This window comes from Polypterus senegalus, chromosome 11 (genome assembly GCF_016835505.1).
Source record: "Polypterus senegalus isolate Bchr_013 chromosome 11, ASM1683550v1, whole genome shotgun sequence".
Lineage (NCBI taxonomy): Eukaryota > Metazoa > Chordata > Cladistia > Polypteriformes > Polypteridae > Polypterus > Polypterus senegalus.
Window position 1 is genome coordinate 23,067,032 of NC_053164.1, and position 26,845 is coordinate 23,093,876.

The 26,845-nt window shown below is 40.9% G+C and overlaps 1 protein-coding gene across 1 annotated transcript in view; it reads left to right on the forward strand.

Annotated features, from left to right (window-relative positions):
* LOC120538737 (spectrin beta chain, non-erythrocytic 4-like) overlaps nucleotides 1-26,845 on the forward strand; it is a 461,881-nt gene that overhangs the window by 382,681 nt on the left and 52,355 nt on the right. Inside the window, exons 29-33 of the mRNA XM_039768162.1 lie at nucleotides 1,156-1,400; nucleotides 6,873-7,011; nucleotides 11,780-11,864; nucleotides 24,223-24,419; nucleotides 24,517-25,280. Coding sequence (XP_039624096.1) covers nucleotides 1,156-1,400; nucleotides 6,873-7,011; nucleotides 11,780-11,864; nucleotides 24,223-24,419; nucleotides 24,517-25,280 — 1,430 coding nt within the window. The remainder of the gene's footprint in view (nucleotides 1-1,155; nucleotides 1,401-6,872; nucleotides 7,012-11,779; nucleotides 11,865-24,222; nucleotides 24,420-24,516; nucleotides 25,281-26,845) is intronic.

The following is a 26,845-nucleotide window of genomic DNA, read 5'->3' on the forward strand; positions in this document are numbered from 1 at the left end:
TACATCATACTGTACATTTGTCTTCCAAGATCTTTCGTCTTATTCTTCTAATTCTGTACAGCAGAAGCTCTTTCTTGGGGACGTTTGCTGAAAAGGTACCACTGACCTCTCTTAGAAAGCTTCTGTAAATCGTCCTTTTTACAATATGGCATTTCTTGTGCTTTTTATGTCCCCGACTTACTGTTTATCTGGCTCTTCTATTAAAAAATGGCTGTCTATAAGCTGGTATGAAGCTGGGTACCTAGTAATGTGTAATGTCTAGCTCAGGGGAGCCCCAAATTTTTCGTCTTGCAAGCTACTTCTAAAATAACCAGGTCAAAATGATCTACCTACATTAAAAATGTTACATATACAGTATATATGAATTCAGCCGAGTGAAAAATGACGGCTGTCCGAATAACTGCATTTTTAGTTCCCTCTCCTTTCTCTTTCTCAGATCGCTTTTTGGAAGGACGTCAGTTTCGTAGCTTTTATGAACAGTTCGAAAATGCCTTTTCACATTTTCCTTCTTTGGAATAGTAATAATAGATTGACAGATCAGACAAACGCACTTCGATTGTGACATTGTGAGAGAGAAAAATCATCTTCCAATTCCACATCCAGTCCATAAAGAACACATTTTTTTAAATCCCTTCTTTAGTCGATATAAATTGGAAAGCTAACTAGATCACAGCCGGAGTTTTGCAGTAGTCCCCGTTTCTGATCGTGCGTACGGGATGACCAGTGTGTTAGAAGAGAAGAGATCTCAGATTGGCCGCCCTATACGTCAATCAAGTGGCATAGGGAGGATATACGGTTAAAACCATTTTTTTTTGTATGCAACACAATCTACCTGCACTACCTTTGTGATTTACCAGTCAATCGCGATCGACGCATTGGGCACCCTGGGGTACCTTTTAGGGTTGGGTTATGGTCCACTTTTGTGGCCATCAAGGCGCTCTTTTATTTATTTTTTTCCTAACATCATCTTCACAGAGCTAGGTGGTGGTTGGTGATGGGAAATGGTTCCTTCTTTTTATCTATTATTCCTTAGTTAAAATTATTTGTTTTTACCAGCCACATACAATAGCTATAACATTACTTACAATATGGAGTTCGCTCCTTGTAAGCTGGCACTCTATTTCCTGCTCCTACCTGTTCTGATGTTTTCATCAGGTGCGCCAACTCCAGGAGAGTGCAGCCCAGTTGCGTACTGTCTATGCTGGTGAAAAAGCAGACGCCATTGTAGCGAAAGAGCAAGAAGTAATGCAGGCCTGGAAAGAGCTGCTGACATCCTGTGAAGAATGCAGACTTCAAATCACCACATCAACTGACAAACTGCGATTCTTTGGGGTAGTACGGGACCTGGTTTCTTGGATGGATGGTATCATCTGTCAGATTGGCACCGGTGAAAAGCCAAGGTAAGTACTTTGGGCGGTGACTTTCACTTTATTTTTACTTTATAATATATGAAGTATAGGGAAAGTATTGGAATCCTCCAAAAAGTTGATGATGAATCTCTACGTTTTAGACCTCCCTGACTCTGAAAATACCATTTTTGGAATTATGTCTGTGTATTTATGTTCACTTAGGTCAACCACATTTTGCATATAAGTTTTGGGTACAAAAAGTAGATTTTTCTACGTTTTATATTTCCGCTAACCAGAAGTGATATTTTACATGAAACATTTCCCCAAAATTATAAAAAATTTACTTCACATTATGGTAAAGCACCACATTCTAAGCATTTTTTTTGTCTCTGCATTTTTTTGAAAAATGACTGGTTTTCAAGATAATCACAATTTTCCATTGGACATTCAAATGGTAATACATACATATTTGAGAACATTTTTGCTTTACGTAAATTAAATTACAGACATTACTAAAGTCTCTTGCAACTTTTGACCCACTTCCACTTACTGAAAGTGGTCATTTACCTGAAGTGCTTGTGAAAATAAAATTATCACAGATATTTTTTTATTCATGCAGCTGCAGAGTCCAATTTATTCAACTTTAGTTTTATAATAATTGTTCAATGTATTATTAATTTGATTTGATTTGTTGTTGATGGTTCTTTAATGTACGTAATGATAAAAAATAATCATTGTCTTGCGGTTTACTCCTCAAATATCCATCCCCATATCTGAGTGTACGAGAAAGTCGAGGGGAAGACCACTCTCGATTTTTTTCTTTAAGACTAGCCGCACAACAAGGCTTGTCAGATCTGTGTGTGAATTCCAGATAACAGATACAAAGCGACTTCTGTGAAGTGCCTGAGCTAGGGAAAGGCGCTATATATATAACATTATTATTTATCATAATTATTATTATTACACTGCTCACAAAAATTAAAGGAACACTTTAAAGAAACACATTAGATACATCAGATCTCAATATGAAGTTGGATATCTATACAAATAACGACAGGGCAATGTCTTAGGAACAAAAGGATGCCAAGTCTTTTAATGGAAATAAAAGTTTTCTGCCTACAGAGGGCTCAATTGTGTAGACACCCTAAAATCAGAGTGAAATGAAGATGTGGCAGGCTAGTCCATTTTTTCAAAAACTTAATTTCTGCTACTCAAAATGCTTTTCAGTATCTTGTGTGGCCCCCACGAGCTTGTATGCATGCTTGACAACGTCGGGGCATGCTCCTAATGAGACGACGGATGGTGTCTTGTGGCATTTCCTCCCAGATCTGTATGAGGGCATCCCTGAGCTATTGTACAGTCTGAGGAGCAACCTGGCGGCGCCTAATGGACCGAAACATAATGTCCCACAGATGTTCTATTGGGTTTAAGTCAGGGGATCGTGAAGGCCATTCAATTGTTTCAATTCCTTCATCCTCCAGGTACTGCCTGCATACTCTTGCCACATGAGGCCGGGCATTGTCGTGCATTAGGAGAAAACCAGGACCTACTGCACCAGCGTAGGGTCTGACAATGGGTCCAAGGATTTCATCCTGATACCTAATGGCAGTCAAGGTGTCTTTGTCTAGCTTGTAGAAGTCTGTGTGTCCCTCCATGGATATGCCTCCCCAGACCATCACTGACCCACCACCAAACTGGTCATGCCGAATGATGTTACAGACAGCATAACATTCTCCATGGCTTCTGCAGACCCTTCAACGTCTGTCACATGTGCTCAGGGTGAACCTGCTCTCATCTGTGAAAAACACAGGGTGCCATTGGTGGACCTGACAATTCTGGTATTCTATGGTAAATGCCGATCGAGCTCCACTGCGCTAGGTTGTGAGCACAGGGCCCACTAGAGGACGTTGGGCCCTCAGACCACCCTCAAGAAGTCTGTTTCTGATTGTTTGGTCAGAGACATTCACACCAGTGGCCTGCTGGAGGTCATTTTGTAGGGCTCTGGCAGTGCTCATCCTGTTCCTCCTTGCCCAAAGGAGCAGATACTGGTCCTGCTGATGGGTTAAGGACCTTCTATGGTCCTGTCCAGCTCTCCTAGACTAACTGCCTGTCTCCTGGAATCTCCTCCATGCCCTTGAGACTGTGCAGGGAGACACAGCAAACCTTCTGGCAATGACACGTATTGATGTGCCATCCTGGAGAAGTTGGACTACCTGTGCAACCTCTGTAGGGTCCAGGTATCGCCTCATGGTCCCTGTAGTGACACTGACTGTAGCCAAATGCAAAACTAGTGAAGAAACCGTCAGAAAAGATGAGGAAGGAAAAATGTCAGTGGCCTCCACCTGTTAAACCATTCCTGTTTTGGGGGTCATCTCATTGTTGCCCCTCTAGTGCATCTGTTGTTAATTTCAATAACACCACAGCAGCTGAAACTGATTAACAACCCCCTCTGCTACTTAACTGACCAGATTAATATCCCATAAGTTTCATTGACTTTATGCTATACTCTGATTAAAAAGTGTTCCTTTAATTCTTTTGAGCAGTATATTTTTAAATAATATATATTTGAGCCACAACATGACATGTGTAAAATAAAAATGTAATTCAAAAATGTTATTTTTTTCTGTAACCTAGGAAATGATGTTGACACCTGTGTGTGTATGTTTTGAGCAGTATATTAAGGTTTGAATGGCTCAAATGAAATGTTTGCAATAGATAGATAGATAAGGCACTATATGATAGATAGATAGATAGAAAGGAAAGGCATGATATATTTGATAGATAGATAGATAGATAGATAGATAGATAGATAGATAGATAGATAGATAGATAGATAGATAGATAGATAAGGCACTATATAATAGATAGATAGATAGAAAGGAAAGGCATGATATATTTGATAGATAGATAGATAGATAGATAGGAAAGGCACTATATGATAGATAGATAGATAGAAAGGAAAGGCATGATATATTTGATAGATAGATAGATAGATAAGGCACTATATAATAGATAGATAGATAGATACTTTATTAATCCCAAGGGGAAATTCACATTTCCAGCAGCAGCATACTGATAAAGAAAATATAAAATTAAAGTGAGATAAAAATGCAGGTATAACAGACAATAACGTTGTATAATGTTAACGTTTACCCCCCCTAACCCCACCCCCCGGTGGAATTGAAGAGTCGCATAGTGTGGGGTCTCCTCAGTCTGTCAGTGGAGCAGGATGGTGACAGCAGTCTGTCACTGAAGCTGCTCCTCTGTCTGGAGATGATCCTGTTCAGTGGATGCAGTGGATTCTCCGTGACTGACAGGAGCCTGCTCAGCGCCCGTCGCTCTGCCATGGATGTCAAACTGTCCAGCTTCATTCCTACAATAGAGCCTGCCTTTCTCACCAGTTTGTCCAGGCGTGAGGCGTCCCTCTTCTTTATGCTGACTCCGCAGCATACTCAATCTCAGCAAACATCAGTAACAAGTGATGCAAGAAAACAATTTTATGTGAAGGTGCTGCTCGGAGGTGGTGTGGTTTTTGTCCCTTTGACAGTTTTGTCATTTGTCCTGAGGGCAGTGGGTATTGTTATCTGTAAAGCCATCATCACAGCATGTGTGAAAGGTTGAGGTTGCTCTCAGTGTAAATTAAGGGTGAATCTTCAGCGTTATACTTCATGGACCTTCATGGCACTGCCTTTTGTGTCTTCCACTGTTGTGTATTCTCAGAGTTATGCTAGACGTTGCACTGCTGTGCCACTTCTAGACGGAGCAAAAACTAGTAGCCTGTTAGTTCCACATTCAGCTTTGTCTTCATTAAAAATAAAGCAAAAGTATAATTAAAATAATGAAAACACTCAATTTAATTTCTTGTAAAAAAAGGAAACTGAAAGCCTACCACTCACCATTAATTGATATTCTTCAGTTATGAACTGTCACAGCAACCCTTTGCCACCCACAGGACTTCTAAAGTGCCCCTTTCTTTCTGCACGTTTGTCAACATGAAATTAAAAAAATGTTTTTGGCCATCAGCACAAACTACATCGGGTAAGTAACATAATAAATAACAAATATGAGTGGAGCTGTTCTTAAACTGAAACATCTAATAAATGCACATGAGCTATGCATGCTGTGACAAAAAATAAAAATGTTTTCCTGTGGAATTAGTTTGACAGATATCAATGCATCACTATAAAGTACACAGTATAAGTAACATAGAAATTTATTTTTTAGATGGGATATTCTTGTAAAGGAATTATAAAAAATATGTGTAAAAAAGCTTGTCAAGCTTACAACTCTCCTGTGCTTAATCATACAGTATTTCAAAAATCCAAACATTCATATTAATATATACCTTTTAGTCGCAGATCTCAGCAAGAAGATAATGTCCTTGTAGCTTATTAAAAGATATTTCCTTTTATACTTAAAATACTTAAAAATGTCTTTTTGGTGTGCTATACAATTAAAAATGTGTGCAAAGATGATTAGTATAATTTCTATGCATTTTTAGATAAACATTATATTTTTGTGTTTTCTTTAAATGTTGTGTTTCGTCTTTATTATAAGATATTTGTAAAGTGGTGCAGGACTTGTTAATGGACATACACTGGATAGGAATATGTTCATTTGAATAGACTGGTGGCTCAGTCCCAGAGTCGAGCATTTGAATCCCAGCCCATTCATTGTCACACCTTCTTAGCACGTTTGCATGCGGTTTTCTTCTGATGTCCTCCCACCTGCTAAAGACATGACATTTATGTTATTTGGCACCTTCATTGTGTGAGTGGGTGTGCCTTTTAATGAACTGCCAGTTCGTCTTTGCTAAATTCCTCCCATGCGCCAGATGCTTATACAACAGACGCTGGCTTCCTTTGAACCCCATATTGGAAAAAGCAGATTTAGAAAATGGAAAAGTGATTAAAGAGGCTGTCTTGACTTTAATGATCAATTCACATGTGGAACATTCAAAAAGTTTCTGTATAGGGAGGTCCAGATCTAATTTTCATTTTTCAGTTTTCATTACGCTATAACTTAAGTTTATTACATAGAAAATCACCCGAAAAATCCTGGACCATTGAGAAGTGTGCGAACTGACAACATGAAGAATCGTTTTCGCACTGAACTGGAATTGTCCCTGCATAAATCAAAGTCATCTAGACGATCTGGATCTGCATAATTAGATCTGGACCAGCCTGTACTTTTATATTTTCATTGGAAATGGTGAAGGCGGGAGGAGTAGTAATTGGTCAGGTTTGAGAGTGTCATGTGACTAGAAAAATTGCATCGCAAAGAAAGGTGACTATGTAGAAAAGTTTGTATTTGAAATTCTTAGTAAACAGAGTGCAGAAACATTTCGAACGTTCATAGCAGTTTTAATTTAATGAACAAATTCTCCTAATACCGTATAGGCTGCTTTTTGTAAATCTTCACATAAAACATACTCAGTGAAGAATTGACCCTCTTTGTTTTGACTAGCCTCAGTCTGAACTGAATGAGCAATGAAACCAAAACTGCCTCCTTCTTTTTTCACAGAGATGTGTCGTCAGTGGAGGTGCTGATGAATTACCACCAGGGCTTAAAGAATGAGATTGAGGCCCGCAATAAGAGCGTAATGCAGTGTGTGGAGATGGGGAAGACGCTCTTGGCAGCCAGGAACCCAGCAGCAGAGGAGGTAACCTTCTGAGACGGAAATTTTTCTTACTCATCAGCAAACACATTATTAGGCAGCTTTTTACAAATTATCAATAACATATATATATATATATAAACTGCTCAAAAAATTAAAGGAACACTTTGAAAACACATCAGATCTCAATGGGAAAAAGAAATCCTCCTGGATATCTATACTGATATAGACTGGGTAATGTGTTAGGAACGAAAGGATGCCACATCATTTGATGGAAATGAAAATGTTCAACCTACAGAGCCCTGAATTCAAAGACGCCCCAAAAATCATAGTGAAAAAATTATGTGGCAGGCTAGTCCATTTTGCCAAAATTTAATTGCAGCAACTCAAAATTGTACGCAGCACTTTGTATGGCCCCTGTGTTCTTGTATACATGCCTGACAACATCGGTGCATGCTTCTAATGAGATGACAGATGGTGTTGTGGGGATCTCCTCCCAGATCTGGACCAGGGCATCACTGAGCTCCTGGACAGTCTGAGGTGCAACCTGGTGGCATTGGATGGACCAAAACATAATGTCCCAGAGGTGTTCTATTGGATTTAGGTCAGGAAAGTGTGGTGGCCAGTCAATGGTATCAATTCCTTCATCCTCCAGGAACTGCCTGCATACTCTCACCACATGAGGCCAGGAATTGTCGTGCATCAGGAGCCACTGTACCAGCATAGGGTCTGACAATGGGTCCAAGGATTTCATCCTGATACCTAATGGCAGCCAAGGTGCCTTTGTCAAGCCTGTAGCGGTCTGTGTGACCCTCCATGGATATGCCTCCCCAGACAATCATTAACCCACCACCAAACTGCTCATGCTGAATGATGTTACAGGCAGCATAATGTTCTCCATGGCTTCTCCAGACCCTTTTACTTCTGTCACGTGCTCAGGGTGAACCTACTCTCATCTGTAAAAAGCACAGGGCACTAGTGGTGCATCTGCCAATTCTGGTATTCTATGGCAAATGCCAATCGAGCTGCATGCTGCTGGGCAGTGAGCTCAGGGCCCATTAGAGGACATGGGGCCCTTGGGTCACCCTCATGAAGTCTTTCTGGTTGTTTGGTCAGAGACATTCACACCAGTGGCCTGCTGGAGGTCATTTTGTAGGGCTCTGGCAGTGCTCATCCTGTTCCTCCTTGCCCAAAGGAGCAGATACTGGTCCTGCTGATGAGTTATGGACCTTCTATGGCCCTCTCCAGCTCTCCTAGAGTAACTGCTTGTCTCCTAGAATCTCCTCCATGCCCTTGAGACTGTGCAGGGAGACACAGCAAACCTTCTGGCAATGACACGTATTGATGTGCCATCCTGGAGAAGTTGGACTACCTGTGCAACCTCTGTAGGGTCCAGGTATCGCCTCATGCTACCAGTAGTGACACTGACTGTAGCCAAATGCAAAACTAGTGAAGAAACAGTCAGAAAAGATGAGGAGGGAAAAATGTCAGTGGCCTCCACCTGTTAAACCATTCCTGTTTTGGGGGTCATCTCATTGTTGCCCCTCTAGTGCATCTGTTGTTAATTTCATTAACACCACAGCAGCTGAAACTGATTAACAACCCCCTCTGCTACTTAACTGACCAGATTAATATCCCATAAGTTTCATTGACTTTATGCTATACTCTGATTAAAAAGTGTTCCTTTAATTCTTTTGAGCAGTATATTTTTAAATAATATCTATTTGAGCCACAACATGACATGTGTAAAATAAAAATGTAATTCAAAAATGTTATTTTTTTCTGTAACCTAGGAAATGATGTTGACACCTGTGTGTGTATGTCAAGCCCATAAAAAGTATTCACATTTTCTTGTTATACAGCATTGAATCACAAGGGATTTCATTTGTTATGATATTTACCAAAGGAAAAAAAATGGAAAAATGTTTAATGTCAAAGTGAAAACAGATCTCTAAATTAATTCATCCATCCATCCATTATCCAACCCGCTATATCCTAACACAGGATCACGGGTTCTAAATTAATTACAAATATAAAACACAAAGTAACTGACCTCATTTGTATTCTCACCCTTCAAGCCCGTGCTTAGTAGTGCCACGCTGAGCCTCTGCTCCTTCAACTCCCACTGGCACTCATCAGTCTTATGGAGGAGTGAGCATCGGGTCACTCCGCAGTCTCCAAAAAAACACTCAATGGGAGTGATCCTCTTCAGCCCTCAAGTGTAGGCCTCATGCTATGCCATTGCACTCTCCTCCTGGCTGTCTGCCTGCTCTCTTCTGCATCTTAGCGTCTACCACTCCTGCCACATTCCACCCTTCTATCCATCTTTTAACCTCCTTTTCTTTCCTTTTTCTGTCTCCTTGGTGTAGGCTCCTTATATTTGATTAACTGGGAGCAGGTATGAGACGTCGCTATCTCTGAGGCATGAATAAGGCACCTGACTGATACTCTCATTCACGTGTGTGTGTGTGTGTGATCAGCCAGCCACCCCAGCCGTCACTGGAGCAAAGCACGCTAGCTCACACCCGCACCCAATTCTAGGCCTGCATCTTCTTTTTCACGATTATTTATTTAAAACTTGCCCGATGCCACAGACCACTTATAACAGCCACCCACAAGATGGCATGGGACTTGGAGTCTGAAAGTATAACCCTGTCAGGATCTTTGGGTACCAGAAGCAGTCAAGGGACCAGATTAAAGAAGCCCACAGTCTCACCTCGGGGAGTCCGAGTCAGGAGGCAGTGGGCGACACTCAACTGGAGGTGGAAGAAGGAAAAGCTGAAGTATTTTGGGTGCTGATTATTTGAAAAAGTGTTGTTGGTCAATAAAAAACCTTTTATGTGAACCTAGAATTGTGATAATATTGTGTCTGGTTTTTTAGGGCTCGGTGCCGCCTCCTTGTGGTTACACAGGTAATCAGTGTCAGAAAAGCCAACTCAAATCCACTGTGATTCAATGTTTTATAACAAAAAAATGTGAAGACTTCCAAGGGGACTGATATTTTGTATAGGCACAGTGAACTAATATAGCAAACCACACATACTTACAAAGTAGCTAAAAAAGGGGAGGAAAGCAGTAGAGTTAAATATCAGTTGGGAGAGACGGAGTTCACACATATCTGATGCAGGCCCCCATTAATATTTGAAAAGAGAGATTATTTTGCCAGACCTTCATGTTCAGGACATAAGGTTTAAGTTGTATTTCCATGATTAGCTTGTGGATGCATGTTTGTTTTGGTTGTGAGGATACAAAAAAATATATTAAATGTACACTACTAAAATAAATTTGAGAAAATGGTTTAAAACAGCTAAAAATTCATTTGGGAATTGTGAACACAATAGTCTGTAAGGCAGGGGTTGGAGTCGTTCCTGGCAGGCCGTAGTGGCTGCAGGTTTTTGTTCCAACCCAATGGCCTAATAAGAAGCACTTATTGCTCAAATAACACTTGACAACTTAAGATTTTGAATGCTTATTGCTTATTTTAGTCTTAAAGAGCTGTGTTCTCTGTTTTTAATTGCTCCTCATTAGCAACTAGCTGTGTAAGCCTGTGCTGTAAAAAGCCCGGACTCCTAGAAACAATGGATTCTGGCACTTCAATCAATCAATCAATGATATCGGTTGTGGATTAGCAGCTAAGTGAGGTTCTCTTTTATAAGCAGTTTCGTTTTGCCAATGTGCTCTCCTCCATTGTCTATCAGCAGCTAAGTGAGTTTCTCTCTCCTTGGAGGTCTCATTTTGTCGATGTGCTTGCATCGCTTGTGCATTAGTGGCTAAGTGAGGTTCTTTTTCCTCGGCAGCTTTGTTTTGCTGACGAGCTTGCCTTCGTTGTCTGTCAGTGGCTAAGCAAGTTTCTCTCTCTTTGGGTGTGTCATTTTTGTCGATTTGCTCACATCGCTTGTGTATTAGTGGCAAAGCAAGTTTCTCTTTTCTTCGCGGTTTCACTTTTTTGCAACAGAGTCGATTTCTTTGAGCTTCATGCTGTAGCCTCACACTTCCGGGCCGGACAGACAGACACACACACTTTCACACGTAGACATTTATATTATACCAGCTGTGTAAGCCTATGCTGTAAAAAGCACGGGGTTCTAGAAATCGTCAGAAAAAAATTAAAATGTCGAGATGTCAGGTAATTGAAAGTTTCTTTGGAGGTTTTGTTTTGCCGACATGCTCGTCTCGCTTGTGTATTAGTGGCGGGAGGAAAAGTAAAAGGGATACCGTTTGCCGATGTGTTCGCCTCGCTCCTGTATTAGCTGCTAAGCGAGTGAGTCTTTCTTTGGCGGTTTCACTTTGCCGATGTGCTGGCCTCGGTTGCGTATTCTCTGAGTTGGAGCCCTTAGCCCGACTCCTCCTCTCACTTCCGGGCCAGACAGAGAGACACTTCCACGTGTAGACATTTATATATAAGAAGATAAGATGCAAACGACAAAAGAAACCAGTAAATCTCCATTTAGCTTGTTTGCATTTAACCCTGTGTGTATTTATTTGGTTTAATTAAATATTTGGAAGGAAAGTGAAGAGAAAAAAGTGAAGGACTGAGAATTAGTCACTCATTTTAGACTTCATATCATTTGGATGATATCCTTAGAAAGGGAAAAAAACTAGGATATGAGAATGACCTGACATAGTAGAGTTAAAGCACTAACAAGTAAAAATGAAATTAAATTATTGGTGAGGATTGTTTTCTAATTAAGCAACTGGGTTGGAACAAAAACCTGTAGCCACTGCAGCCCTCCGGGACTGACTTTGACCACCTGGGCTCTAAGGGATGCCATACATTTTATTGACAAACCTGTTATTTTCTCATTTTGAGCAGATTAAAGATAAACTGGAGAAGCTTCTGGCAAAACAGAAGGAGCTACTGGAGAAGTGGGACAAGCACTGGGAATGGCTGAAGCACAGTGAGTACCACCACTACTCTGTGCTGTATCTGTAGGAGATTCCAGCACAGTCCATTTCAGGTGGGCAGCTTGTGGATAAAGTCCTTAGAGCCACCTGGCCTTTTTAGGTCTGTTAACAGTCAGCCGTTAAATAAAACTTTATTACAACTGCCTTTTTGATTAGCTAGGAAAAAAGCCTTTCAACCAAATGTGTGTTATATGATTGCTTGCTTTTTTTTTTTCAAATGATGGAAAAACTCAAGTGAGAGCCCACGCAGCTTTTAAAAGCAAAAGGAAAATCACTTACCTTGTTTGAGTGCTGCCTTTGAATGAATTATAATTTTAAAAGTTATAAAGAACTCAATTATGCATCCATTAGTAGACGGTAGGAGCAAGCAATCGAATCTTGGCATACAATACATTTCATGCCCATTTGGTGGCAATGAGAATAAAAATAGGCATACACCTTTTAGTTGACTAACGCTGTCATTTCTGATGATATGTTTCTGTAATGAAGAAGAGGTAAAAAGATTATTTTATTTTTTAATAGCTCATTGGAAACCATAATGGTGAATTACATTTAAACATGCATTACTTACAAACCTTCAGGTCATATATTCTGTAGTGTGTTGCTTTTTTATTTAAAAATATTTGTGGAATTTATTACTGAATAAAGTAACACCACATTCAAAGTCTGATTGTAAAAAATAGCAGGTAATTGTAATGATTTTAACGTGAGGTCAGACATATTTTAGAAAAAGAAGCAAGTGGTCACCACCGGAGATCAAAGGGAGAAACAACAAAACCAGAAATGCTAAACCTAGAAATCAAAGTTCAGAGCCAAACTAAATCCCCAAAAATTTCTCAAAATAAATAATTTTAATTAGTAGTAATAATAGTTCGGAAAGAATGAATTGTGATAATTAAGCAACACAGACATCATAAAGATTTAGGGCAGCCACCCATATATTGTTTTCCTGGCCGCATAAGTCACGTTTTTTAAGCACGATGTGCATAGAACAGAGTCCAAAACAGAACTGATTATAATAGACAAAGATGGAGACTTTAAAGGCCCGTAAAGGAAGTGACGTCATCAAAAGGGCCGGAATCGGAAGTGATGTCTTCTGAGGCGCCGGAACCTTGCAGGATTTCCCAGGAAAGGTCTGTAGGGAACTGAGAAAAACAGTCAGCGCACTCCGCCTCCCCCTGGTTGGATGTTTTATTACAATTACAGAGGCCCTTTAGCTGCCTCCTACTCGCACGTGTGTGACAGAATCTAACAGATGAGGTTGGAATCCATATAAACATTCAAAGGGTGACATCTTAAGTTCTGAATGATAAAGAACATTTCTGGTAAATCCAGCCAAGGACAAAAAGTCAACGCAGTTATTTTGGTTTTAGCATTAATTGTGCACTGGAGGTGTTTGTCCAAATCACAGTTTGTTTGCTCTGTCTATCCATTAGTCCCGGATGATATTCAGAATATAGGTTTACAGAACAGAACAGTGCAGACGTTCACAAAATATTCTTCAAAAACGGGACACAAATTGTGATCCACAATCAGAGATTATTAAACTAGGAGTTTCATGTAAACTAATGATATATATAGTTAAAAAATATGGTGGCCTGTCCTACTGCTGAGGGAAGTTTCTTGAGAGGAATAAAACAGGCATATTTTAAGAAGTGATCGACAACCACAAAAATCATGGTAAAGCCATTAGAGGACAGCAGATCTATGGCAAAGTCCATAATAACTGCTGCCATTAACTCTCTGACCAAAAAATCCTGGCTGTTCATATGGGCTTTAGAGGGACAAGAAGCTTCTGACAGGCTGAAGACATTCTTCACTAGCGCTTCTACACTGGACTTCATGCTAATTTGAAAGAATTAAGTGGATAGCTTTGTTGGGCTGAATGGCCTGTTCATGTCTAGATTGATCTAATATTCTATCTTGAGACAACCAACCCTGGTCGAACCGATCATTATAGAAGTAGATGTGTCTAGTACTGGTGCAGGAACAGCATTGCCTCGAAAATATTCTGACCATGAGATTGTACATCTATCGTGCAGTTTTCTCAAGAAAACAATCTCCCACGGAATAGAACTATGACATAGCTAATCGTGAACTTCCAGCCATAAAATGACCTTAAGAGGAATGGAGGCACTTGTTGGAAAGAGCAAATTACCCGTTTCTCACTGATCATAAAAACTGAATTTATTTAAAATCTGCCAAATGAATGAATGCACTTGGTGGTGTTGGTGAGTTATTGTGATTATTTTGTGCTTTTGTAGACTTAGTGGGTTTTGTTGACCCCTAGGCTCTGTTTTTGCCTCCTTCATTTGTGTTTTTGGGACTTGTGTGCCTTTGATTGCCTTTGTTATTTGTGGCAACTCCTTCCTGGCCTTTTTTGCTCTTTGGAGCTTCTTTGTTTTAGAGCACATTTGTAAAATAAATATTTTATTTCTAAAGATTCTTTGAGTAGCTTTTTTTGCTCCAAACCGAAGGTTGATGGATCTTTCCGCTTGTGAGACTGTTTGCTGCAGTCGCTGGGACTTGGTGCTTAGGAACTGTCAAGTTCATGACAGCAATATTGTCGGCAATTCATTGTCTGATGGCATCATAGAGGGAGTGGGACATCTTCGGAGACTTGTAATGATGGTGAACAGAGCAAGTTCAGACCCAGCTGAGCAGTTGGTAATTAAAGAGCCATGGTGAGGAAGTAAAAAGCAAAGTATATTCATTTATATCAGTGACCTAAAAAGAATTTCAGAAAACTAGCAGGATTCAGAAGTGCATAGAGGCAAGCACAGGGATTTGTTCTTTTATCACTTATTTAGTTGCCTCAAATAACTTTCAATGAAATCCTCTCGGACAGTTATACTTTTAGAGTTTCAGGATTAAGAAGGTCCTTCTCTAAGGGCTTTTCGAAAGGCTTGTCAGGCTCTGGCAAAAATCACCAAAGTACAAAGGGATGCAATAAGCTCTGTTTCTGTTTAGTGTATTGCAGGGGTATATATATATATATATATATATATATATATATATATATATATATATATATATATATATATATATATACATACAGTGATCCCTCGCTATATCGCGCTTCGACTTTCGCGGCTTCACTCCATCGCGGATTTTAAATGTAAGCATATCTAAATATATATCACGGATTTTTCACTGGTTCGCGGATTTCTGCGGACAATGGGTCTTTAATTTATGGTACATGCTTCCTCAGTTTGTTTGCCCAGTTGATTTCATACAAGGGACGCTATTGGCAGATGGCTGAGAAGCTACCCAATCAGAGCATGTATTACGTATTAAATAAAACTCCTCAATGATATAAGATATGCTTCCCACGCGGTGCGCACACTTCAAAGCTCTAACAGCCCGTATTGATTTTTGATTGTTTGCTTGTCTCTGTCTCTCTCACTCTCTCTGACATTCTCTGCGCCTGACGGAGGTGGTGTGAGCAGAGGGGCTGTTTACACAGTGGCTGTTTGCTTAGAAGATACGGACGCTCCTCTAAAAAATGCTGAAAGACTATCTTCACATTGCTCCCTTCATTGTGGTCGCTTTATTGCGGTGCTTTGTATACTTAAAAGCCCAACAGCCCTATTGATTTTTGATTGTTTGCTTTTCTCGCTCTCTCTCTTTCTGACATTCTCTGCTCCTGTCGCGCACTCCTTTGAATAGGAAGATATGTTTGCATTCTTTTAATTGTGAGAAAGAACTGTCATCTCTGTCTTGTCATGGAGCACAGTTTAAACTTTTGACTAAAGGGTGTTTTCATGTCTAGAGGGCTCTGATAATGTTAAAAAACGTATTTAGAAGGTCGTAAACATGTTTTCTATGCTCTAACTGCGAAAATATTAGATTTATAAATAAAGAATACTACTTCGTGGAAATTCATTTATCTGTCTGGAGCGGATTAACCGCTATAAACAAGGGTTTACTGTATAACTGTGCGGAGAATATTTATAAACAGTGTGGGAGAGTTTCTAAGGGCTTAAAATATATAAAAATAACCATACAAACATATAATTTCTACTTCGCGGATTTTCACCTATCGCGGGGGGTTCTGTCAAATAATGCTAAGAGTACACGACATGTGTTTCGCCCTATTTTGGGCTCATTAGGTGTACACACTCCACCACTCATCAGGGATCGAACCTCGTACGTCAGACAAATGCACTTCGATTGTGACATTGTGGGAAAAAAAATCCAATTCCACATTAAGCCCATACCCTCCCCAAACATTTTTTTTTCAAATCCCATCTTTAGTCGATATAAATTGGAAGGCTAACTAGATCACAGCCGGAGTTTTGCAGTAGCTCGCTCGTGTGTGCGGGATGACCAGTGTGTTAGAAGAAAAGAGATCTCAGACTGGCCTGTATGTCAATCAAGTGGCAAATGCCATAGTGGGGATATATAACAACAACAACATTTATTTATATAGCACATTTTCATACAAACAGTGGCTCAAAGTGCTTTACATATTAAAGAATAGAAAAATGAAAGACACAATTATAAAACAAAATAAATCAACATTAACATCGAATAAGAGTAAGGTTCAATGGCCAGGGGGGACAGAAAAAACAAAAAAACTCCAGACGGCTGGAGAAAAAATAAAATCTGTAGGGATTCCAGACCATGAGACCGCCCAGTCCCCTCTGGGCATTCTACCTAATATAAATGAAACAGTCCTCTTTGGATTTAGGATTCTCACGGAAGGGCCCGATGATGATGATGGTCACGTAGACTTCTTCCTTTTAATCCATCCATCACTGTTGGAGCATCATGACGCTTTGAGTAGGTGGAGGTGGCGCAGGCCACCACCACAAAGAAACCGGAAAAAGAAACAGAAAAAAGAGTAGGGGTCAGTACCGATTCTAGAGCCACCATGAATAGTTATTTTGAGGAGATTGAACATAGAGTATCAGGATTAAGTTAAATTACGATTAAAATGAAGTTATAAAAAGGCCATGTTAAAGTAATGTGTTTTCAGCAGTGTTTTAAAGTGCTCTACTGTATCAGCCTGGCGAATTCCTATTGGCAGGCTATTCCAGATTTTATTTTTATATGATAGACTAACGTTTAAAAAAAATTTTTAAAAGCAACACAATCTACCAGTCGATCTCGATCTATGCATTGGGCACCCCTGGTTTATTATATTTACCCCACTGCACGCCTAACCTACCTGGGAGGGGTTCTCTGCCTGCCCAAGATTTCTTCCTTTTCTTTCCCTAAAGTGTTTTGTTTGGGGGATTTTTTCTTGTCTTCTTAGAGAATCAAGGCTGAGGGGCTATCAAAAACAGAGCCTATTAAAGCCCATTGACGCATTCCTTGTGTGATTTTGAGCTATACAAGTAATACAGTGTTGTAAACTCAAAGTCAAGGAAATGAAGCTACAGTGAAACAAGACCAGCAATCAGTATTTGTTCCTTTAAGCCAAGTCTCTTGTGAAGTCTTCACTTTTATTTACATAAACTATAGACATTGATTAATGTATACAGTCACCTTTTTTCAGAACTAGAGAGTTCCTAATCACCAGAGTCCCCAAAAAATACTCAAAAAATTCAACAAAACCCAGCTCATCACACAAAGGGTGATATAGAACCTTTATAAATAAAAAGATTTATTCTACAAAAAGCTCTGTTTGCAAAAATAAATTATGAGGAGTACAAAGGCACAGAAAGAAATGCCCAAAAGCAAACAAAGTCCAAATAGACTACCTAAATGTGGGTTGAGAGAGCAAAGATTTACCAAAATCCAGTATTTTACAAAAAAATCGAAAGAGCAAAAACGCAGAAGAACTTACCTTACCACAAGCGCATTCACAATGAACTGCAAAGGACTCTGGATTTTACTCAGCCTGGGGCTGAAGGGCAGTCTCTTGTGGTGATGGGCAGGTGGCTCTTGGAGACCACCCACAAAACACGCAGAACATAAAAGATAAGGCATAGTGTAGCGGATGGCTGGAATGCCTTTACTAAGAGACACAATACCTCTCACGGAACATGAGAGGACAGCCCCCCTGGGTAACATCGGAGCTGCCCCAGAGGGCACCTGGACATTTTCGGAGTCCTGGACTGCAGCACTTCCATCACACTTGGAAGTGCGAATAGAAGAGGATCCAGGTGCCCATGCAGCACTTCTGCCACACCAGGAAGTGCTGCCAGATGATTACCAGAGAACACCTGGAGCACGTTTGGATACAGTATAAATGAGGCCACTTCACTTCGTTCAAGGAGCCAGAGTCAGGAGGCCGAGGACAACATTTGCTGGGAGAGGAGTGGAGGCGGCAGAGATCAGAGAGAAAGAGAGAAGAGAAGAGAGAGATGGGATTGAGCATTATTGTGAAGACTTGTGTGCTGTAAGGGCAACAAAAAACATGAAAGGGTGTGTTGCTTTTGGACTTGTGTCTCTCTGCCTGTCTGTGTTCGGGTTTGGGGAGCTGTACGGCCCCAATATACCACAGTAGAAACACAGAAACTAAATGGCCAAGAATATTAATAAACATACATAAAATAATCAGAAATGAATAATCAGATATAAAAATGTCATTTGAACTTCAACGAGGGGAAGGAGTCTGGCTGAAAAATAACACCTAACAAGACAGACCATCCTAACAATTCAAAGCTCCAAAATGGCAGGGTATATAAACTCAAAATGGTGACAAAATGACATGATAAAAATAAAAATTAGAACATCACATCTGAACAATTATAACAACAAAAGGCCATTCAGCCCAACTAACTCATCCATTATATTCACTTAGAATTTTTAAAATAACATCAAAGTCAAGATCTGAAGGTCCCTATAGTCCTACTATTCACCACACTACTTGGTCATGTGTGGTTCTCTATATGAAGAAAAACGTTATAACGATTATGAAAAATCTGCCCTTAACAAGTTTCTAATTGTGTCCCTGTATTCTTGTTGCGAGTTTATTTTAAAATTACAGCAAGAATCCACTGTACTAAATTATTTCCTAATCTTAAACACTTCAATCATGCTTCCTCTTAATCTCTGTTTGCTTAAAATGAAAAGTTTCAGCTCCTTCAGTCGCTCCTCATAGCTGTTACCTCTTTGTCCTGGAATCAGCCAAGTCGCTCTTCTCTGGACTTTTCATAGCACTGCTTTGTCCCTTTTTGTAAAAATTAGACCAAGCCTATTACTCCACACATCATGATGTACGTCCTCTTAGCCTTTGTGGCTTGTAGGGGGCGCTTAGCTCCCCAGACTCAACACAGACAGACACAGGACACAAGCTCAGCCACACACACTTTTTATTTTTGCTGTGGGAAACGCTTTTCCACTGTTTCCCACCTCCCCAGCAAAGTGCACAGTCCAAAGCACAATAAAAGCACCAAGCTCTTTGCCTTCTCTTCTTTCTCTCTTTCCTCTACTTCCACTCTTCCTCCAGCAAGATTTGTCCACCTCCTCCAGATTCTGACTCCTGGAACAATGACAGCAGGCTCCTTTTATCCTGCACCCGGGAATACTTCCAGTGGCCTGTTAGCGTGGCTCAGAAGCACTTCTAGGTGAGGTGGAAGCCCGACAAAGTAGGACTCCACAGTCCCTGCAGCACCCTCTGGTGGCACCCACAGAACCCAACAGGGCTGACTTACAGAACTCCAGTTTCCATTATGCCCTGTGGGAAAATGTGGCGCTGCCGCAATCCATTATGCCCTGTATGTGTTCTCTCCCCCAGTCCTTCCATGAAACTGGGATCCTGGCCGGGTAGTAGCCCCATCCATCCACCACACCTTGTTGAGCACTATATTCTGTCCTGATGCAGATAGTGATGAGTCCATTATGACTCCCAGGTCTTTCTCATTAGGAGTACTTTTGAGTTTCAAACTTCTCACACTGTATTCAAATCTAACATTTCTACTTCCGACATGTAATACTTAATGTTCACTAATATTAAAGTTCATCTACCACAAATAAACCCAAACCTGTATGGAGTTAAAGTCTCTCTGTAACGATTTAGCTGCTTCCATATTACCTGCCTTTCCACCTAGTTTGGCATCATCAGTCAACTTAACCAGCTTGTTGTTTATATCCTGTGGACTTAAAGTATTCAGACCCCTTCACTTTCTGCACACTTTATTGTGTCGTACATTTAGTTTTAAATGGGTAAATTTATTAAAAATCAAAAAATGAAATATGGCACTCCAAATTGTGTTCATGTTTATCCTGTTTATTTTAATTCTGCTTCAGATGTGTCTAGAACTCGACTGGAGTCCACCCGTGGCAAACTGAATTGATTGGACATCATTTAGAAAGGCAGACATGTGCCTGTTGTGACAGTAGATGGAACTATACCAGCGCTTAACCTGACACAGACAGATGCAGGAGGCACACTTATAAAAGGACAAGCTTTTTCTTTTCTTTTCTTCTCTCGTGGAGAAGGTCTTCCTCTTTCCTACGAGCCCACAACATAGTTCAAGCAAAAACACAATACTTTACTTTGTCCTTTCTCTCTATTTTTCCTCCACTCCTCCTCGGAAAGTTTTATCTCCCTCCTCTCCCCCACTCTGGCTCACTGAGTAGTCTCTGCTGGCCCCTTATAAAAGTCACCTGGAAATGCTCCAGTTGCTCATTGCCCCACTTCCGGCTGCACTTCCAGGTGTGTCAGAAGAACCACCCACACAGGCTCAGGAACAGCTGCAGCGCCCCCTGGCAGCATCACCGGGTTTCAACAGGGCTGTAGATAACTCCATCTCCCATGAAGCCCTGCGGGAGTATGAGGCCCCACTGCAATCCATGGGGGTTGTCATCTAGCGTCCCGGTGGAGGTACTGCTCTGCCCATGCTTGCTCTCCTGGGGCCTCATGTATAAATGGTGCATACGCACAAAAATGCTGCATAAGCCTGTTTCCACGCTCAAATCACGATGTATAAAACCTAAACTTGGTGTAAATCCACGCACATTTTCATGGTAGCTAAATGCTTGGTGTACGCAAGTTCTCCGCTAGGTTTTGCAAACTGGTGGCACCCAGCGTGAAAGCAGTGCTACTGTTCGAGTGTGGTTTCCCTTTGTTTTTCAGATCCACATCCCTGACACGGCTTTATAAATACACTGAAATTAACCGCATGTTTATTAGTTTAATGCATCTGATTGTAATTAACCTGTAACAATATAATGTTCCACAGAATGGTCAAACTATTCCAAATACCATAACTGCTTTAGCGTTGTTACTCTCACTGCACCTTCTTCTTCTTCTTTCAGCTGCTCCCTTTAGGTGTTGACACAGCGGATCATCTATTTCCATATTACTCTCACTGCACCACTCGGAGTATTTATATCACTGTATCTGAGTGTGAATCACAGCTCTACAGCAGCTGATCGGAAAGAGAATTATCGGTATACAGCATCAAGCGCACGCTGCCGCAGCCACGGCAAAACGCTTCAAACGTTTCCTGTACGGACCTTGCAGTTCAGAAACAGTTTCACCCCAAGAACTATAAACGCACTCAATCAGTCCGCCAAATGCTCCTTGTAGAACTGCTTGACTTATAAGTACAATCACCTCACTGTAAACTTGCACTGCAGTTATAATATTGCACAACCTGAGCCACTTTATAAAGCGCGTATTTACATATGATGACAATATAATTTTAAGATGAAATGCAGCAAAATATGTTTATTATATTATACAGATAAAACTTTAACTTAATTTAAATAATCTATACAGTATTGTTAATAATTAAACATGTGAGGACACTGTGTCGCTGTGCTAACAAGGAGCTGGCGTGCCGTTCACGGATTGTTCCTGCCTTGCACTGTATTCTTGCTGGGGCTGGCGCAACAAGGGAATGATAAATGGATAGAATAATTAAACATGTACTACGAAGATATTTCAATGTTCCTTAAAAGTTTTGGAGAATCAGCATTTTAAGTTTACAGATGGCTTAACGTCTATTGCAGAGCAGATTGTGTGGCGATTGGGCATTTGGAGAAAGAAAAGGAAGGACAGGAATTGGAGGCTAGTATGTTTGAAAGAGACAGTACTGCTGCAGTATATTATTTAATCGAAGGTCGCGCACGGCGCAACAAGCATCTTGTGTGAGACATGAATAATCACTGCGCCACTGTGTACCCTAATAAGCTTTCATATGACACTCAGACTGTGGGCTACAACTTGCCTTGTGACAACTTCTTCTTTATTTCGCCATTTATTGTGCCGCTTTGTGAACTTGAGCTTTCGAGTTTCTCCAACACTCTGTGTCACTCGATCAACTTCCTTTTGTTGTTTATACCACTGTTTAAACCAACAAATAGTGCGTTTTTCCTTTGCCTCCACTTGGTATTCACTGAAATTCTTTTATTATCCCCTGTGCTTTTGCCATTGCCTTTTCATAGAACGCTGAGCTTAAGGTCTATTTATATTGATTTGCATATTCAAAGAGGCGTAATTCTGGGAGGAGTTTGGGGAGTGGCAGCAGGTGCATGCACATGCGTTACTTTTCATGCTGACCGGGATTTATGGAGCAGAAGAACGTGGAAATTAACAAACGTACAGATTTATGCATCTGGAATCTTTTGTGCGTACGCACATTTCCGCTTTTGTACATGCACCATGTTTTAGTGTGAATTCTATGCATGCCGTTATGCATGAGGCCCCTGGTCCTCTCAGTGAAGTGGCATCCCAGCCAGGCAAGGACCCAAACCATCTTTGACACTGTATATTGTGGACATTGCCCCGGACACAGACAGGCAGTCATGCTCATGTCACCAAACACACGTTTATTTTTCATCTTTTTACACAACAGTCAATGCTCACCAGCCCCAATACCCTTCATTCCAGGCCAATCCAAAGCCTTCTCTCTCTCTCTCTTTTCTTCTTCAGGCCGCCTCCTGCCTCCTCCAGAGACCTTGTCCACTCTTCCACCCGACTCTTGTCCCCATCTGAAGGGAGGCGGCCCCTTTAAATAAGCACCCGGATGTGCTCCAGGTGTGTTCCCGGCAATCTCCCACCGACACGCCCCAGTGTGGTGTAAGTGCTGGCTGTCTCCCCGGAAGCACTCCGGGTGTCCCTGTTCCTTTTCCCCCCAGCACTTCCTGGTGTGGCGGAAGTGCTGAGGTCTAGGGTCTTCCTGGTATTGGGGTCCCCCTGGCGGTAACCCCGGGTCCCTACAGGGTCGAGCTTTCCAGCTCTTTACCCGCGGCCTCCGGGGCAGTCGCCCCCTCGAGGTCTGAAGGAGGCACAAGCCCTCCTCCTGTCCTCTTGGGCGTCCCAGCTGGGTACCACCTCCATCCGGGTACCACATTATATAAAGTCTCATAATTCACTCTGCATGTCAGGACAATAAGCAAGCTATGACTTCCAGGGAACTCTTTGTAGACTTCCACGGAATTGTGGTGAGACATAAAACAGAGAAAGGATATTAAATCATTTCCAAAACTTTTAAGTGTTCCCAGTAGCCCAGTGGCTTTGGTAATCATGAAATGGTAGAAGATTGGAACTGTCCGGCCAAATTGAATAACCAGGCCTCTGTAAGGGAGATGAGCAAGAACCTAATATTCACTCCAACAGAGCTTCAGAAGTCCTCTGCTGAGATTGTAGAAACTGTCAAAAGGTGACAACCATCTCAGCAGTGCTCCATCAATCAGGCGTTTATGGTAGAATAACTAGACAGAAGACACTCTTGACTTAATATGGTAGTTTTTTGCCCGTTTTACTCATTACTAACCCTGACCAGCTGTATGCAGATACCATATATACTCGCATATAGGTCAGGTCTTGAAAGCCGAAAAATCGATCATAAAATCAGACCCCGACTTATATACCCATTCAAAAATGGGAAACTTTACATCTTCTTGCCTCCTCCAATCTCGCATCAGTTTCTCAGACACATCGAATTTTGTTGCAGCAGCACAGTTACCAGTTTATTTCGCTACTTCAACAACTTTTAATTCTTCTGAAAATATGCTCCATCCTAGGTAAGGGATGCTCTTACGATAAAGGTGTATGAGGGTTTGAGATACAAAAAACACGAAACAGTGCAAACATCGCTTCTGAATAGTTTGGGTATCACCGTGTGGTCACGTAGGCACAATACATAGAAAAAAAGGCCGTGTGCCCCGTGGTGACTCTCTTAGGTGGCCGTTAGCATATCGTAATCTCTTGGACCAATAGTGTGAGTTTTCTGCATTCGACTTATCCGACCGACATTTTAAAATACCAGAAATTATACGATAAAATCAAGTCCCAATTTATCGGTATCAGTATATACTTTAGATTTCTTTTTCCTTGTAAGGAAAACTCTGCACTTTTCATGAGGGTAGTGAGCAGAGACTATAGTCTTGTGTTTTCTCAATTGCCGCTGTTCCAATTCTAATTCCTTTTTTTGTTTATCCTTTTAGTGCTAGAGGTCAATCAGTTTGCCCAGGAGGCAGTTGTGGCAGAAGCCTGGCTTACTGCTCAAGAACCTTTTATCCGTAGCCAAGAGTTGGGCAACAGTGTGGATGAAGTGGAACAGCTGATTCGGCGACATGAGGCCTTTCGGAAAGCTGCTGCCACCTGGGAGGAGCGTTTCAGTTCTTTACGACGCCTCACCACGGTATGCAAACTGTTGTAAAGGCTATGAGACTTGGAGATGTTGAGGACTTATGTTTTTCTCATTTGCCATGATCATGATTTTTTTTTTTTTTTTACAGCTAGAGAAATTAAAAGCAGAGCAAGGCAAGCAACCCCCAACTCCATTACTGGGGCGCAAAGTATTTATGGATCCCCAAGAGCCTACATCAGCAAGGGCATCTTCTTCTCTTCTACGGCAGACAATCTATGAACAAACTGAACCTAAGGATGACAGATTAGTAGAACCTGTTTTGTCTGCCCACAAGCTGGGAAGTACTGCTTCATCTTATACTCCAGTGATGAATGGGACAAAATATGGAGGTCTGGAACTCCGAAATGAACCAAAGATTGCCTATGTTCGGCAAGAATTAAAGCCAGAGCGCCTACAGCCTAAGATTGACATTCTTCAAGATGGTGTGCAATCAGCCTTGACAGCAAGGCAAGTGGGGCAAGAAGCCCCTCGGAAAGATGACACCAAAGGTCCAACTGCTGCTGAGCTCCAAGTCCAGCAGGTTAGTAGACATCAGGATCTCACTGATGGAAAAGTCAGTCAGTCAGAGCCTCACAGTGAACAGAAGAAAAGAGAACGAGAAAGGAGGCTGGAAAGGCAGACATCCAGTGAACAAGAAGTTCAAGCTAGGCTTGATGAGCTTCCTCAGGAAAGACGGCGGGAAAGGTATGAGCGAAGGTTAGAAAGACAGACATCAAGTGAACAAGAAGTTCAAAAGAAGACTGAAGAACACCCTCAGGAAAGGAGAAGAGACCGACACGAGCGCCGACTGGAAAGGCAGGAATCAAGTGAACAGGAGACAGCCAGAGACCAGTCTGAGAAGAAAGCTGCAGGGTGAGTTTTAGTTTTGGTATTACAGTATAGTCACAATAAAAATCCTAAAAGCATGAGAGCTAAGTAGCTGACGTTTGGATTTCCATGTAAACTTTAGTAAAAGACGCCTTTTCTATAATCAAGGAAAATGCAGGAAAGAAAAGGGACTTCCAAAAAAAGGCAAACAACCAGGTGTCTTGGTCACAGTCTTGAACAGAAGACAAGAGGCAGAAACATGTTTGGACATTTGAGTGGAAATCATGCATTTTATAATAATAATCATGTTAAATTAACCATATCTAAATATTAGTTGGTACTAAATGTAGAACAAATAAAACAAAACAATTAATCATCCTTAAATCTCACCATTACAATAATTTAAATACATACTGTAGTACAACTCAGCAAAATGTTATGCAAAGGAAAAAACAATCATGACCGAGTTGCTTGTCCTTGTAATAAATATGGCTTGTAGGCGAGAACACGTCTCAATTTGTGACAAAATAAAAATTCTGCAAATGTCAGACTGAGTATAGTGGCATCAGCACCAAAATTGTACTCGGCACTTGGACTCTCAGCACTACAATGAGCCTTTCTCTCAAATCAGCGTTTGCTTTCTTTTCCCATTAAGAAACTTGGCCTAACTCCCTTGGCTTCATATTTAAGCCTGATGAAGCTTATCTCACCTCCACACTTCATACACAACTGTTTTATCATAGAAAGGCTTTCGGGAAACCTCCTCTTGAAACCTTCGCCCTTATTAACCTGCACAGATTCTTTTTAGCATAAACTCATAGTGTAATGTGTAATTCTATTTTTAACAGCACTTGGGGCGTATGGCCCTTAGGGTGGTCCAGATCTAATTATGCAGATCCAGATCGTCTGGATGACTTTGATTTATGCGGGGACGATTCCGGTTCGACGCAATGACGATTCTTCATGTTGTCAGTTTGCACACTTCTCGATGGTCTGGGATTTTTCGGGTGATTTTCTATGTAATAAACTTAATAAGTTATAGCGCAATTGTATAATTAGATCTGGACCAGCCTATATATTGTGCCTCTATATCAGTTATATAAATCCACACTTTATCCTAAATTGGGTTGCTATTTGAATTCTATGCAGCACACATTTTATTCTATATTGTGCTACTCTATCAATTCTATACAGTCCTCACATTATTTTGTATTAAGCTGCTATATCAATACTGCAGAGTCCATATTTTATTCTGTATTGGGTTGCTATATTTATTCTATAACAACAACAATGTATTTCTTGTATAGCCCAAAATCACACAAGGAGTGCTGCAATGAGCTTTAACAGGCCCGGTTTTTTGACAGCCCCATAAACTTGACTTCCTAAGATGAGAAGAAAAAACTCCCAAAAAAATAGGGAAAAAAATTTGAATACATTTTGGCAATTTAGTAAGAAAGCCTTGTAGGTTGGGCATGCAATGGGTGTCAAAAATGGTTTAACTATCTTCTTATATAATACGCTACCGTGGCTGTTCGTTTGTCTATCCAGGATTTTAAATCACCTGCAGCTCGCAAACCATTTCACCTATTGACTTGAAATTTGGTTCACAT